This window comes from Octopus sinensis, linkage group LG6 (assembly GCF_006345805.1).
Source record: "Octopus sinensis linkage group LG6, ASM634580v1, whole genome shotgun sequence".
Lineage (NCBI taxonomy): Eukaryota > Metazoa > Mollusca > Cephalopoda > Octopoda > Octopodidae > Octopus > Octopus sinensis.
The window spans coordinates 45,375,337-45,390,980 of NC_043002.1; the positions used below are offsets into that span (position 1 = coordinate 45,375,337).

The 15,644-nt window shown below is 37.2% G+C and overlaps 1 protein-coding gene across 1 annotated transcript in view; it reads right to left on the reverse strand.

The window, feature by feature from the left end:
- Positions 1 to 1,567: 1,567 nt before the first annotated feature.
- LOC115213147 (cleavage and polyadenylation specificity factor subunit 1) overlaps positions 1,568 to 15,644 on the reverse strand; it is a 106,770-nt gene continuing 92,693 nt past the window's right edge. Inside the window, exons 35-39 of the mRNA XM_029782081.2 lie at positions 14,766 to 14,813; positions 9,303 to 9,461; positions 6,749 to 6,878; positions 4,061 to 4,199; positions 1,568 to 1,820 (exon numbers count right to left, since the gene is read on the reverse strand). Of these exons, the coding sequence (XP_029637941.1) occupies positions 1,773 to 1,820; positions 4,061 to 4,199; positions 6,749 to 6,878; positions 9,303 to 9,461; positions 14,766 to 14,813 (524 nt within the window). The 3' untranslated portion in view covers positions 1,568 to 1,772. The remainder of the gene's footprint in view (positions 1,821 to 4,060; positions 4,200 to 6,748; positions 6,879 to 9,302; positions 9,462 to 14,765; positions 14,814 to 15,644) is intronic.

Here is a 15,644-nt window from a genome sequence, read left to right on the forward strand (position 1 = left end):
AAATCAACTTATAAGGCTTTGATTGACCTAAGGTTATAGAAGAAAACACTTGATCAACATGGTACACAGTGAGACTGAACTCAATATCACATGATTCTTCTTACCACACAGCCATGCCTGCACTTCATTTTTTTTTTCCAAATGAGATTATAGTGACTTTGTCAGTGAGAAGCTGAAATTTCAATTTCAAATGCCCACTGATGGTAAAAATTTTAGGCACTTTCTTATTTACTAAGAGGATTAGTAGATAAACTATAACACTTGTGAGATGAGTGTAAAAGTTCATCGGTGGACTTTCAGAACAGCTTTCATTACTTCATGGAGAAGAAAAAGGGTAAGGTGAGTATTTAGTAGTTTGTTTACTAATCATTTAGTAGATAAAAAAAAAAATTGGGTGTTCATAATAGTAAAGTACCAAACCTTACCCCATAAACAAAGAATTCTCCAACACTGTTCTATGTGGTCATTTAACATGCCAGAAACAGCAGCTAAATCTCATCCAAATCACATCCTGCTATCTTAAGAATTGGATGGTAATTTGAATAATATAATCCTGGATGCACTTTGTCAGAAAACAGAAAATGGAATGGTTGTGACTGCAAAAACTTTGATCATAAGTATGCTTCAACAGGCGGCGAGCTGACAGAAACGTTAGCACACCGGGCGAAATGCTTAGCGGTATTTCATCTGCCACTACATTCTGAGTGCAAATTCCGCCAAGGTCGACTTTGCCTTTCATCCTTTCGGGGTCGATTAAATAAGTACCAGTTACGCACTGGGGTCGATATAATCGACTTAATCCGTTTGTCTGTCCTTGTTTGTCCACTCTGTATTTAGCCCCTTGTGGGTAGTAAAGAAATAGGTATGCTTCACTGAAGTAAATTTTCTGAAAGTGGATGCCCCTCCCTGTCGTCAAAACCTCACTTGTTTGCCTATCACCAGATATATTTTCAGGGAAGTATGACGGTGAGATTCTCACATTAACAACTATATCATATTATGCACTAGACTAAACATTTAGTTATAACGGTTTTGCCAGCTCACTGTTTTGAGAGTTAAATAAAAAGAACAACAACAATAACAGCTCTTCTTTATCATAATATTTTGTTTTCTATCTAAATAATTCGAGAAAAGCATTATTTTTTTTTTTTTTTTTTCATTTCTGCAAAAGTCAGTCTCCAGTCTCCAAGACAAACGTATAACAATAATTAGGTTTGCTTGACAAAACAAAAACAGAATGAAAGAAAATATGTTTATAATGGAAAAAAAACATACAACACAAATATCAATGGATGGAAATGATTTAATGAATCAATTCATGTGTAAACATTTAGGGCCCCTATGGAATGTTTAAACCAATCATATATATATATATATATATATATATATATATACACACACTCACATATGTGTATACCTGTACATATGTATTTGATTGTGACTTTATATAAGAGCATATATATATATATATATATATATATATGTAACAGTGAATAACTGGTTATGTATCTATGTGGTTCCATAACTGCGTATGTGTAAGAAACTGTGGTAAGAGTATTTTTGTGCTTTTGTGTAAAGTGTGGTGTGTGTGTGTGTGTGTGTGTGTATGTGTAATCATCCTTGCAAGCTTTCACGAGCTGCCATAGAAACCCATAAAGTCAGTTGAATAATGATGATGAAGCATTATTGTAGTTGTTATAATATACCACCATCATGACAGATGACAAAAAAAAAAAAAAAAAAGGAAAGAAAACAGTAACAACAACGCCTCTTTAGAAATGAGAGCTCAAATGGTCGATTTCCATCAAATCATCAATAATCTGAAAAGAAAGAATTGATCAATATTATATAATTTTATTAATAAACATATGAAATAATATTTTTCCATTTTTTATGAATTCAAATAAAAAAAAAAGATATAATGTTATAGAAGCTACTTGGAATAGATATTTACATTTTATACACTAATAATTCTCACAAACTGTATTCTTCTATCACTACCCAGCAAAAGTACACTAGTAAGTACACCTATTTGTGTGTGTGTGTGTGGTTGAGGAGCTGGTTTCTAAGCCATGTAGTCCTAGGTTCAGTAGCACTGCATAGCACCGAGAGCAAATGTCTTTTACTATAACCCTGGGCCAACCAAAGCTTTGTGAGCAGATTTGGCAAATGGAGACTGGAAAGATCATCATTATCATCATCACCATCACTGTTTAATGTTTGCCTTCCATGCTGGCATAGGTGGTACAGTTTGACAGGAGCCAGCCAGGTAGAAGCCCACACTAGACTTCTGTGTCTGTTTTGACAGGGTTTTTACAGCTGGATGCCCTTCCTAACACCAACCACCCAGCAGAGTGGACTGAGGAAGAAATCGTCATCATTAGCAGCAGTAGCATCATTTAGTGTCCATTTTCTATGCTGTCAAGGGTTGGACAGTTTGACGGAAATTGGCAAGGCCAGGAACCACACTAGGTTCCATACTCTGTTTTGGCATGGTTTCTACGGCTGGATGCCCTTCCTAACACCAACCACTTTATAGAGTGTATTGGGTGCTTTTTACATGGCACCATCACCAGTGCATTTTATGTGGCACTATCACCCACACCAATGTGGCGGCAGTGGCAGCATTTTAACACCTTTTCTATGATTACATTTTATTATCACTATTATGGCCAGGTTCCAACCTGAGCTGCAGCAACAAAGACTACCTTTCACACTTCTCGGTCCATCATCACTGCCTCAAAGTCCTGGATACACTCCAGGCCACTGTCTGCAATCAAGTTGTCAATGTAAGTGTGATAACATTTTCTTCTTCTTACGTCACTATGAAGTGGATTCCACAAGACTAATTTGGATGCTTCAAGTTCAGGGTGGTACATGCAGTGACCAAATAGTCACAACCGTCTTTGCCTGCCTTTCTTACCTGCCAAACAAAGACAGGCAAATCTGACCCATGCTTACATGGTTCAGACAAAATCAGTGACACAGATTTTCTATGGCTAGACAATCTTTCTGTTACCAACCCTCAGCTGTTTCCAGGCAAGGTAATACTTTGCCCTAATCCAGAGAGGTTTCAATGAAAGGTCGCAAACAAACACCACTTATATGATGGTGAAGTTTTCTCATCGTGTAAGACGTTTTGAACAGCTCATAGGTTAATTGATTTAACCTATTTAATGTAGAAATTTGAGAAGTGCTAATTAATTTCTGACGCAAGTGTATATATACCCAAAAGAATGCATTTTGATCGAATCCCCAATGAGTTAACATGGGATCTCCTAACAACAATGTAAACTTCACATAATTAAGGTATCCTTGGCCTGAAGAGTAACTTACGGTCTACCCCTTGTTCGGATAATTTACTACTTCCAAGGTTCCGCTAAAATATGTAGCCTGGATTTTATCTACTCCATTCCCTAACTTTTAGATGTTTATTCACATATACAACAAACCTTGTTACTAACTTATTTTTTAAACTATTTTTCAGTTTATCATACTTCAATACGACAAAAATTCACAACCTTCTGCACCAATAAATCACTATTGTTACTAAAAGTTATTTTCTATATCTTCTATGGATTGCTTGAAGCTAACTAACTTCCTACACCTTGATCCTTGGATCTTACTTTACATATACATATATATATATATCATCATCATCATCGTTTAACGTCCATTCTCCATGCTAGCATGGGTTGGATGGTTCGACCGGGGATCTGGGAAGCCAGAAGGCTGCACCAGGCTCCAGTCTTATCTGGCAGTGTTTCTACAGCTGGATGCCCTTCCTAACGCCAACCACTCCGTGAGTGTAGTGGGTGCTTTTTACGTGCCACCTGCACAGGTGCCAGGCGAGGCTGGCAACGGCCACGGTCGGATTGGTGTATTTTATGTGCCACCGGCACGGAAGCCAGACGAGGCGGTGCTGGCATCGGCTGCGAGTCGGATGGTGCTTTTTACGTACCACCAGACCAGGGATCCTGGCTGGTTCAATTCGATTTCGATTTATATATATATATATATATATATAAATAATAAATAAATAAATAAATATGAAACCCACCTGATCAACAGTAATACCGATACGGCGGGCAACTTCACTTTTCTCAATTACACTCAGATTGGTGTATTTCCACAACAGCTCACCATCAAGAATATTTCGACTTGGGTTGAACAACTCTGGAATAGTGGCCTTCGCAGCCCTGAAAGGAAAATGATCACTCAATCAATACCAAAACATCATAGTTATATACGAGATAAAAAAAATTAAAAAAAGATGGTATGATAATCATAATTTATGTACAGATACATTCTAGGTTCAGTCCTGCTGTACTGCATTTTGGGCAAGTGTCTTCTACTATAGCCCCAGGCTGACTAAAACCTGAACGAATCTAAATTTGGTAGACAGAAACTGAAAGAGGCACTTCCTACGCATGCATGTGCATGTGTGTGTATCTGTGTGTGTGTTTACATTTGCATTTCACTGAAAATTGCTGGGCTACAAGTAGTGGAATTGCTGTCATTTCCCTTGGCAACAAACCATCTACTGGTTTTCTGCCATCAAAGATGTATGGAATAAGAGATGCCGTACTTGAAACAAAAAAAAAACAGCTAAAGATTAGCAACAGGAAAGGCCTATGGCATTGCTTTATAAAACAACACTTCAGTAATATATTCATCTGATTTGCGATGGCATTGAAAAACAGATAAACAAAAGATATGGTCATTATAATAATTTTATCATGTGCCACTACAAACATAAGCGTTAAAATAAACCCACATAAAATGTATAAACATCATCATCATCATCATTATCACCACCACCATCATATTGCATCTAATTTTCCATGATGGCAAGAGTGGGCGGGGTATCAACTAGTGCAGAATCTAACTACTTCATGCAGTCCTTTGTCACCTCTTTCATAAAATTCAGCTGCCCAAGATCATTTATTTACCACTTCTTCCTGTATCTTCCTCTTCCACAGGTTTCTTTCCCCATGGATTGCCTATCATTGTCCGTACACGTCACATATCCATACTTGCACAGTCCTTCTCTCATGTACATACATCTCTTTTTTTTTCCCTTTTCTCTTTTACTTGTTTCAGTCATTTGACTGCGGCCATGCTGGAGCACCGCCTTTAGTCGAGCAAATCGACCCCGGGACTTATTCTTTGTAAGCCCAGTACTTATTCTATCGGTCTCTTTTGCCGAACCGCTAAGTGACGGGGACCTAAACTCACCAGCATCGGTTGTCAAGCAATGCTAGAGGGACAAACACAGACACACAACACACACACACACAAACACACACACACACACACACACACAACACACACACACACACACACATACATACATACATACTACATACATACATACATACATACATCATACATACATACATACATATATATATATATATATATATATATATATATATATATATATATATATATATATACATATATACAACAGGCTTCTTTCAGTTTCCGTCTACCAAATCCACTCACAAGGCATTGGTCGGCCCGGGGCTATAGCAGAAGACACTTGCCCAAGATGCCACGCAGTGGGACTGAACCCGGAACCATGTGGTTGGTTAGCAAGCTACTTACCACACAGCCACTCCTACGCCTATATTTGATTCCTTTCATTTTTTGGGGGGGGTTTCTCTCTCAGCTCATATGTGCTCTACTGTTCATACACACTAATATCACACATCCAGTTACAGCAGTGAACTAGCAGAATCATTAGCATTCACAATAAGGGGATCAGGAGTGGAGAAAAGGAAGGCTTCAAAAGAGATTGTGGGGAAAGGCTTGACAGAACCTTAATTCTGATGAGATGGACAGGTCTTTTCAGAACTGCTTTGCAGGGTTAGTCAATCAAATTATCCCTAATACTAATTTTAAGTTTGCTTCCCAACCACATGGTTTCCAGTTCAGTCCCATTGTGTTGCTCCTTGAACAAGTATCTTCTACTATAACCCCAGGCTGACCAAAGCCTTATCAGTGGATTTGGTATACAGAAACTGAAAAAAGCCTTGTCAGCATAATCATTATCATCATCATCATTTAGCATCCGTTTTCTATGCTGGCAATAGGTTAGACAGTTTGACTGGAATAAGATAAACCAGAGAGCTGCACCAGGCTCCAGTCTGTTTTGGCTTGGTTTCTATGTCTGGATGCCCTTCCTAATGCCAACCACTTCATAGAGTGTACTGGGTATCTTTTACATGTCACCAGCACAGGTTTTTTTTATGTGCCACTGCACAGATGCTTTTTGTGTGTCACCAGCACAGGTGCCTTTCATGTGTCACCATCACAGGTGCCTTTTGCATGTCATCAGCACGGGTGCCTCACATGTGTCACCAGTGCAGAAACATGTCTGATCATGAATGAATAACCCCACAAAACCTAAGGAAGATGTGAGGAGAAAAAAGGTGAGATCAGATTTTAAAAGCTATGACTTCACAAAAGAGATGACAAAAATAATCAAGATAACTAGCAATATGCTGCATGGTATACATCTCTAAAAATTCATCCAAGCATAAAAGAATCAATACTAAAATATCAATAGTGATGATGATAATGATGGTAAAAGAACTCAGGCTTTTCATTTTTCATCAATCTTCTGCTTAATTTCGAACAGTTTGTGTTAAAAATAAAAGAAACTGAAGTAGAGTATTTTAATATATCAATGATAAGATATATAATCTGAGAACATTGTGAAACAAATGGACATCAAAGATACCTGTATGCCTTGGGATTAAGACCAGCTATGTGTGGAATGAGAGTTGCCATGGCATTTTGCAACATGAGTAAACGACGATATACCTTCTCAGAAATAGGCATTACAAACCCAATACTGCCATCAAGTGTTGCTGAAAGAATAGGAAATAGATTCATATATCAAAAGAAAAGAAAAACATATAAACAGAACCACTTGGGTTCAGAGAAAGAAAATATTTAACAAATGCAAATTCTTATTATTGTAGAACAGCATTAGCTTCAGTCAAAGCTAGCAAAATTCAGATAGTAACTACTCATTATGTCAGCTAATAATATTTCTAGCAAAGATTTTTTTTTCATGTTTCCTAAGTCATTTTTTCTTTTTTAACCAGGTTAATTGATTTTAGTTTAAGGATTAGATTTTTAATATTATAAAACTAACACATGAAAACTTGAAGATCAGATGTTGTGTTCAACAGAGCAATAAGAACACTGGACTGGATACTTTCTTTCATCATCTCAGAATCTGGTGGAGTTGAACTTTTGAATTTGATTTCTTTAGGATGAATAAAGGAAGAACTTAGTGGGAGCAGAGTGTAAAAAGATACCATCATGTTAACAGTAGCAGTTAATGAAAATGTGGTTTAAACATCAGCTACTTTTGGTTTCCACATATGAATGAAGAAAATGGTAATGTGAGTTAAAAGAGATGAGCTAAATAAACTGTTAAATAAACTGGCTTTATACAGTATAAAAGATCTGTATTGGTTAAACTACCATGGAATTATAAAATTCTGAAATATATCAAGAGAATATGAGGTGTCCTATAACCCAGTGGGTTAATAAGTCTCTTTTCAAGTAGTGAATATAAAATCAACTAGGCAAAACCCATTTTTCCCAAAAGGTTTTTCCTGCCAGTATCACGGTGCAGCTGCTCAATAGGGACATTAACCACAAAAATTTCACTAATTTTGGAAGGGCTGCAATGGCACTCTTCCAGACCCTTCTTCAAGACCAATCCTCTCACAAACATTCATCAGTCAGTTGTACAAGAAGCTACTACAGTAACTTGTATCTGCTCAAGAATCAGTTGTTGAAGTTTAGTCCTTAGTCAGCTTTGACCTAGTAGACCTATAATCAGAGACATGCCAGCAGTATCCTTCTCATTTTTACTTCCTTAATCAAAAGAGGAAAGGACTGATGATAAGGGAGGAAGATAACTTCAGACTAGAGGCTTGCTTGAATGTTTTACAACAGAATGGTCTCTGCTAAAAGCACCAACAGGACAGAAGGTAGTGTTAAACTTTCTGATAAATTAAGTCTACCACTCTGTATATATATAGAGAGAGAGTTAGATTATATAATGTGTTCTTCATTCTTAAGTCAATAATGTGTTGAGGGAGATTTGGTTATTGTTTCTAGTATGTGGGATGTTCACATATGAGGTTCTCTAAATGTAAAAAAAAAATGCTTTACATTTAGGTAAACTGGGCCAACGAGTGATAGGTGTCTTTGCCTAAGACAAAGATATCACAACACTTAATATATCATCATCATATAATATTTGTTGTCCATGCTGGCATGGGTTGGACGGTTTGACCAGAGCTGGCAAGCTGGGGAGCTGCACCAGACTCCAGTCTGATTTGGCATGGTTTCTATGACTCAATGCCTTTCCTAGCACCAACCACTTTCCTGAGTGTGCTGGGTACTTTTCGTGGCACTGCACAGGCATTTTTACATGTCATCATAGAGGTGCTTTTACATGGCACTGCACAGGCACTTTTATATGGCGTCACCATGAGTGCTTTACACCACCATAAGGATTGGTCTTAACACTTCTGTTGCAGAGTACAGAACTTCTTGAATACAGCAAGTTGCCAATTATCTCAGTCCTTTATCATCTTGTCTGAGAGGTTCAGTGTCCTGAGATCATTCTTCAGTACTTCATCCCATGTCTTCCTGGGCCTCTCACTTCCACATGTTCCATCTATGATGCAAACCATTAATCATTCAAGCAAATGCAGAAAGCACTTCAACTCAATCTGCTGGGATTTTCCAATTAAATACACACATCATCACATGACCAACCAGGCTATCAGATATTGTTACACATTGCTGGTCACAATATGCTTTGCATTGTTTTAACCTTCAAATGACGCCACACTAATGGCTAGTTGAACAGGCCAACATTCCCCCTTGATCAAAAAGGGAGACTGCAGCAATGTGAAATGAAGTGTTTTGCTCAAGAACACAATGCACCAACACCTGGTCTGGGAATCAAACCCACAATCATGAGTGCAACAGCCTGACTACTGGAACTACACACCTTCACAAATACATACATACAACTACAGAAATCACTTTTGGTTAATGGAATTAGCATAACAACCATCTCTTTCAAAGCCAGTAACCCAGTGCCTTATCAGATAGGTGAGCCACCATTCTTACAATATTTACAAAAGATCTTCAGAAAAAAAAATTAGTATGTCAAGAATTACCATAATGAGCAACAAAATGAATAATACAAGTTTTTTTTAAACTTACAGACAAAGAAAATGTTTAATACTGTAACCTACCAAAGAAAGTAATATGTCTTTTTTCAGCAACACTAATCATTTTGCGATCAATTGATTGATCTGATAATTTACATCTCACTCGGAAAGTACTGAGAACATGTGATCCAATGTTCATGTCAGCTCGCCGTAAAAGTCTCTGTCCACCACAACTTTTCCTCGCTAAATTAATTTAAGGAGAAAAAAAAGAAACATAAATATAATATGTTTAATACGAATTCTTACTTGAAATAAAGTGAAAAATGCAAATTTTATCAAAAAATTTAAAATAAAATTTAAACCTTGGACATGTTCTTGCTGTTTAGTTCCAGATCATTCATGACTGAACAGAGTAATAATCAAAGATGAGCCAATCATGACCCACCAGTCTTTTTGCATATTTAAGACAACACTATCCAATGTAAGTTGTGATTTGAGAAAGATTTAGGTGCTATGTGTAGTAGGTTGATCAGGTGCTTAGAGATTCACTTAATGGTATGCTATCATCAAAGGCATCCCCTAATAAGTAGTCAATGCTCTATTGAATTCAAAAGATATTGCAAAAGTATCCTTCCCACACCACCATACATTTCTCACTTATGAACTATGACTGCCTCTCCCTTCACATGCTTACAACCTACCAACCTACACATCATCTATCTTTCTCTCATCCTTCCCCTGTCTACTATAGCCTCCGTATAACCAAAGCCTTGTGAGTGGATTTGGTGATTTGGTAAACAAAAACTAAAAGAAGCCCATTGTATAGGGGAACCAAAAGTAGGTTTACAGTTATTATATAGGCACTTTAAATTACTTTTAAAATATTTTATTACATTTAAATTTCTATCTTACAATTATCTAAATTAACATAGAATAATGGTTTCATATTTTTTTTATAATTAAGATCTAAACTGCTAATAAATGAATGCAAAAGAGATAGTTGAATAACTGTAAACTTACTTTTAGGCCACCCTGTATAAATGTGTGTGTATGTGTGTGTGTGTGTGTGTGTGTGTTGTGTGTGTGTGTGTGTGTGTGTGTGTGTGTGTGTGTGCGCGCATGCTTTTCTTTGACCCCCACCACTGCTTGACAACTGGTGCTGGTGCAGCAGTTTGGCAAAAGAGACCAATAGAATAAGTACCAGGTCTTAAAAAAATAAGTACTGAAGTTGATATATTCAACTAAAATTCTTCAATGCAGTGCCCCAGCATGGCCGCAGTCTAATGACGGAAACAAGTAAACGAGAAAATAAATAAAAGATATCCTACTGTTTTTCTTCAAATTATTGGGCTGCTCACCCATTAAGAAATATCTTTGGTTACAAAATATGAAGTAATTGACTATTTATTCCAAAAGAGTGTTAGACAAATAAATATAAAAAAAAAATAATTATACATGATGAGGATAGAATTTCTTTCAAAAAACACCTACTATTTTAATTAAATTAAAATAAATAGCTGCAAACAGTTCTATTCTTTAAACACATCTAGATAAAGACATTTGTCTTTTTAATTTTTATATCTTTTTAATTCTTTTTGAAATTGGTTTTATGGATTATTTATGCAATATCCAACTATATTTCATGGATTTAACAAAACTCACAAACAAAAAAAGCTCTCTAATTCATAATTTTTTCTAGTTTCCAGTATTTTTAGGGTTTCAGTTTTAAATACAAAAAAAACATGATCCACTTCGTTCATTCAATGTCTTTTATTTTGAAGAGACGACAATGAGCGATATTGAATATAGTGTTTAACAGAAAAGCTACAATTATATAACTGTAATAGATTCTCTGCAATTTTATTTGATTTTCTTTTAATTCCTCTTAGGTTTAGACAGTAACTAACTTTGTTCCCATTTATATGCTCAAGAATTTAAAAAAAAAGGAAAACAATTTTCTTTTTAAAGCTTATAAAACAATTTTAATATTTAACTAAGATTTAAAAACTTCTCTGAAATGAATTTAATACTATGGTTTTAAATAAATACAGAACAGTAAGTGTTGCTTTAAACTTTATTCATGCACACTGGCCAATTACCAAAGTACAACTAAGATAATTTTGGCCGGCTGTACTTTCTGTGGTACAGGAACTTTACCATATCTACCTGGAAAAGAATACTTCAGGTAGTAAAGTTGAACAAAAAAAGAAGGGGAAAAATCAATTGCATGTGTAGAGGATGTTTACCATTTAGGTAATTATTATATTGGGGTACAGAAATGGCAGTGTGGTGAAGAAGTTTGCATTGCAAACCTGTGGTTCCAGGTTTGGTCCCTTTGTGCAGCATCTTGGTTAACTGTCTTGTAGTATAGCTTCAAGTGACTTATGCCTTGTCAGTAAAATGTGGTAGGCAGAAACCATGCAAAAGCCCATTCTATGTGAGTACATGCATGAGAGAGAGAGAGAGTGTGCATGTGTGTGTGCACGTGGTCTGTGTTGTGTGTGTGTTTGCATGGTGTGTATGTATGTGTGTTTGCATGGTGTATGTATGTGTGTTTGCATGGTGTATGTATGTGTGTGTGCAGGTAAAAAATATAATCAATGACAAAAAGTTGCAGGTGATCTAGTGTGTCACATAAAAATACTCCACAGTATTTATTCCACCCATATTGTCCAGACACTCACTTGTCACTCTTGACACTGGAAATGCAGGGAACCCATCATTGGCTCACTGGAACCAATAACTAGAACCAGGGTATACTCACAAGTAACAAGGATCAGAGCATAGATGTGATGGTAGAGTGAGGAAGAGAGATGTACGAAGGTCATAATGTATGTGGTCAGGTATTGCCAAGAAGGCAAAAGTAGGAGTCGGGATTGCAGTGACTAATGAAAACATTGGTAGGAAAATTGGTGGGGGGCAGCAGTGTTAATAGTGAGCAGGGCAGTGAAGGCAGGAAAGAGGGTTGGAAGACAATCATAATTTATGAAGAAAAAATGTGAGGAAGAGAAAGATGCAGTTTAGAAGAGATGTAGTTTGGTTTCTTGGGGTAGGGTGTGTGAAAAATGTGTTGTTATATGTGGGTGGGACACAATGCTTCTAGCACTCAGTTTCACTGCCGTGAGTGGGTCTTCTCTAGGATCTCATCTTGCCAAACATCTTGGTCCACAGTCATTTCTTCTGTGAGTCCTAACATCCTAAGATTGGTCCTCACCACTTCATCTGTCTTCCTGGATCTCCGTCTTCCACAAGTATCATCCACATTCAGTGACAGGCACTTCTGTATACAGCTGTCTTCACTCATATGCATCACATGTCCAAACCAACGCAGTCTCCTCTCCTGCATGCCACATTTAATCCCTCTTATGCCCAGTTTTTCTCTCAACACAGTCGTGCTTTGTCAGTCATGCACACCGGTGTTGCAAATCCAACGGAGCATACTACCTTCATTCCTCTCCAGTCTATGCATGTCCTCTGCAGCCAGAGCCCATGTCTCACTACCATGTAATATAGCCATTCTCACACAAGCATCATGCAATCTACCTTTCACTCAGAGAGAGAGTCCTTCTGTTGCCAACAGAGGCAGTACCTCTCTATCCTATTCTTTCTTATTCTAGAAAAAATACTTTCAGAGCATCCATCACCATTACTAATTTGGCCACCTAAATAGCAGAAACTATCTACTACCTCAAGAGAGTCTCCTGGGCATTTGAGAGAATCTAAGTCCCTCGATCAGCTTTCACATTTTCTGTGGTTTCTTCACTCTTATCCTTCTATAGTTTTCTTCCACTTGGATCTCCTCGCACTTCATTACCCTTCAGTTCCCATCCATGCCTTACATGCCTGTATCTTGCTTCCCAATTGTATAGATTTAAGTTCAGTCCCACTGCAAAGCACCATGAGCAACAGTCTTCTGTTTAAACCTGGGGGTCAATGCTTTGATAGGCGGAAACTGAAAGAATCCCATTATAAACATGTGTATGTGTGCATGTGCGCATGTCTGTGCATGTGTATGGAGAGAGAAAAAGTGTGCATGTGTGCATGTGTGTGTGTGTGTGAGAGAGAGGGAGAGAGAGATACAGAGAATTCATATTTCCCTACGTATGTTCATCATCATCATCATCATCATCGTTTAGCGTCCGTTTTCCATGCTAGCATGGGTTGGACGGTTCAACTGGGGTCTGTGAAGCCGGAAGGCTTCATCAGCCCCAGTCAGATCTGGCAGTGTTTCTATGGCTGGATGCCCTTCCTAACGCCAACCACTCTGTGAGTGTAGTGGGTGCTTTTTACGTGCCACCCGCACAGGTGCCAGACAGAGCTGGCAAATGGCCACGAACGGATGGTGCTTTTTATGTGCAACCGGCACGGGGGCCAGGCGAGGCTGGCAACGGACACGAACGGATGGTGCTTTTTACGTGCCACCGGCACGAGGCCAGTCGGGGCGGCGCTGGCAACGGTCGCAAACGGATGGTTCTCTTACATGCCACCGGCACTGGTAACACATCTGCAATTTCTATTGATCAATTTCGATTCTGATCCTCACTTGCCTCAGTTGGTTGTAAACTATGACTCATAAGCAAACAAGTGACATTTGCTTGCAGTCCACTGAAAAAGCATCTCCAAGCCTCTTAACATGTTTTGACATGTTGCACAAAAAGTTCATTAATACAGTCTTGTTTGTTTCTAGTTCTCTACATAACCACGTTTGAGTTGCTTGATTTTTGAAAGACAGCAAGATTATTACCTTGTTTGAAATGAAAACAGACAAGGGTTGGCATCAGGAAGGGTATCCCACAGTAGAAAGCGTTCATCTGACCCATGCAAACATGGAAAAGTAGATGTTAAAAGAATAAGGATGCTGATGAATTAACTAAGAATGCATTTTGCTTTTTTATTATATTTGTATACAATGTCTATAAACTGAATTTATCCATTCGATGGCAGTAAAAAAAAACTTAAACTAATCTCTAAATACATTTAAACTAATGAAAACCATGTATCAAATAACTTTCATTATTCATGCTGCTACGGCTGCTACCACCCCTACTACTAGTGTGTTAACAAAATATTTTCATTTGTTCAAACCCTGCAAGGTGTGGTGGCCATTCAAGTGAGTGTCACTGGCCAACACCTTTGCAGTAACGTCTTTGTAATCATGTCTGCTATGCACAGCTGAACATGTCATTTGGCTTGGGGTGTAGAACCCATGACTGTCTTTGCCACAATCTTCTGCTGCTCAATTCTACCCTCCACCCCACCCCACACACACATTTTTTCTTTCTTTTTGTTTCCTAGGTGAGATAGTCGTGGGTTCGTGTTTTTTTCTCAATAATTTGACCCTTTTATACTTTTAATGTTTTTTTTTCCTTTCTTTTCTTTCAGTATAAATATGATTTTAATAAAACGAGGTTTTATACCTATCAAAAGATGCTATGAAGAAAAATAAAAACATAAACAAGTTTAGGTTATATAATTTGAAATTACTTTCCAGGAATTTTTTTGTTTTTGTTAAATTATAATGAAATATATCAAAATCTTCAAACATACCTTCAGGTTGATAAAAGTAGACAAGCAAATTTTTCAATCTATCTGTTACTGAAATGAGCAAAACAAACAAAAATTTACAGAAGATGATAAACAAGGAAAATCATTATTTACAATTATGTCATGGCAACTAAGGAGATAGAAAAACCCAAATTAATTTTGTTTCAATACTAATGTGCCTTAGACCACTTCTGGTTCTATTACACTGAGTACCATGATTTTCGTTCTTGGGTAGCTACTGTTATTTCCTATTTGCTTACCCCTAGAAAGAATGAAAAATGCCTAATATTTCCTTCAAACTTTGCTTTTCTTACATTTATTCAAACCCCCCAAAAGAGTTCCTTAACACATGGCTATGATGCACCCCTACTACTCCTGCTCATCATCAGATGCACATATTCAGGGTATGAGACCCTCATACCCTTTTAATATCTAAAAACTCATATTATATTTTTATGATTAAATATTATTAGGAATTGTATAAAAAAATGTTTATATATTTTGTGTATTTTAGAAGTATAACCAATTTATTTTACATAAATTTTGACAACAAAATCTTATATGGAACCTCAAGAACTATGTGGACCCTGAGGGTCATATGAACCTCCTGAGGATTATATAAACCCCAAATGAGAACTGCTGATCTACATGCTTCAGCTAGCCGAGATGAATTCATTATGATCAAAAGGGAGGTTTATGGACATGTTCCACCCTATCTCTACTATTATAGCTCAATGCAAAGTAGTTTTGCTGGCCACTGCTATTATGCTGAATAAGAAATATCAGATACTATGTTTTGGAAACTTCTACATGCAATAAAGGGAACTGCAAATATACCAAAGATAATGGGGAAAAGAGATTCCCAGCACATCATTGTGGAAT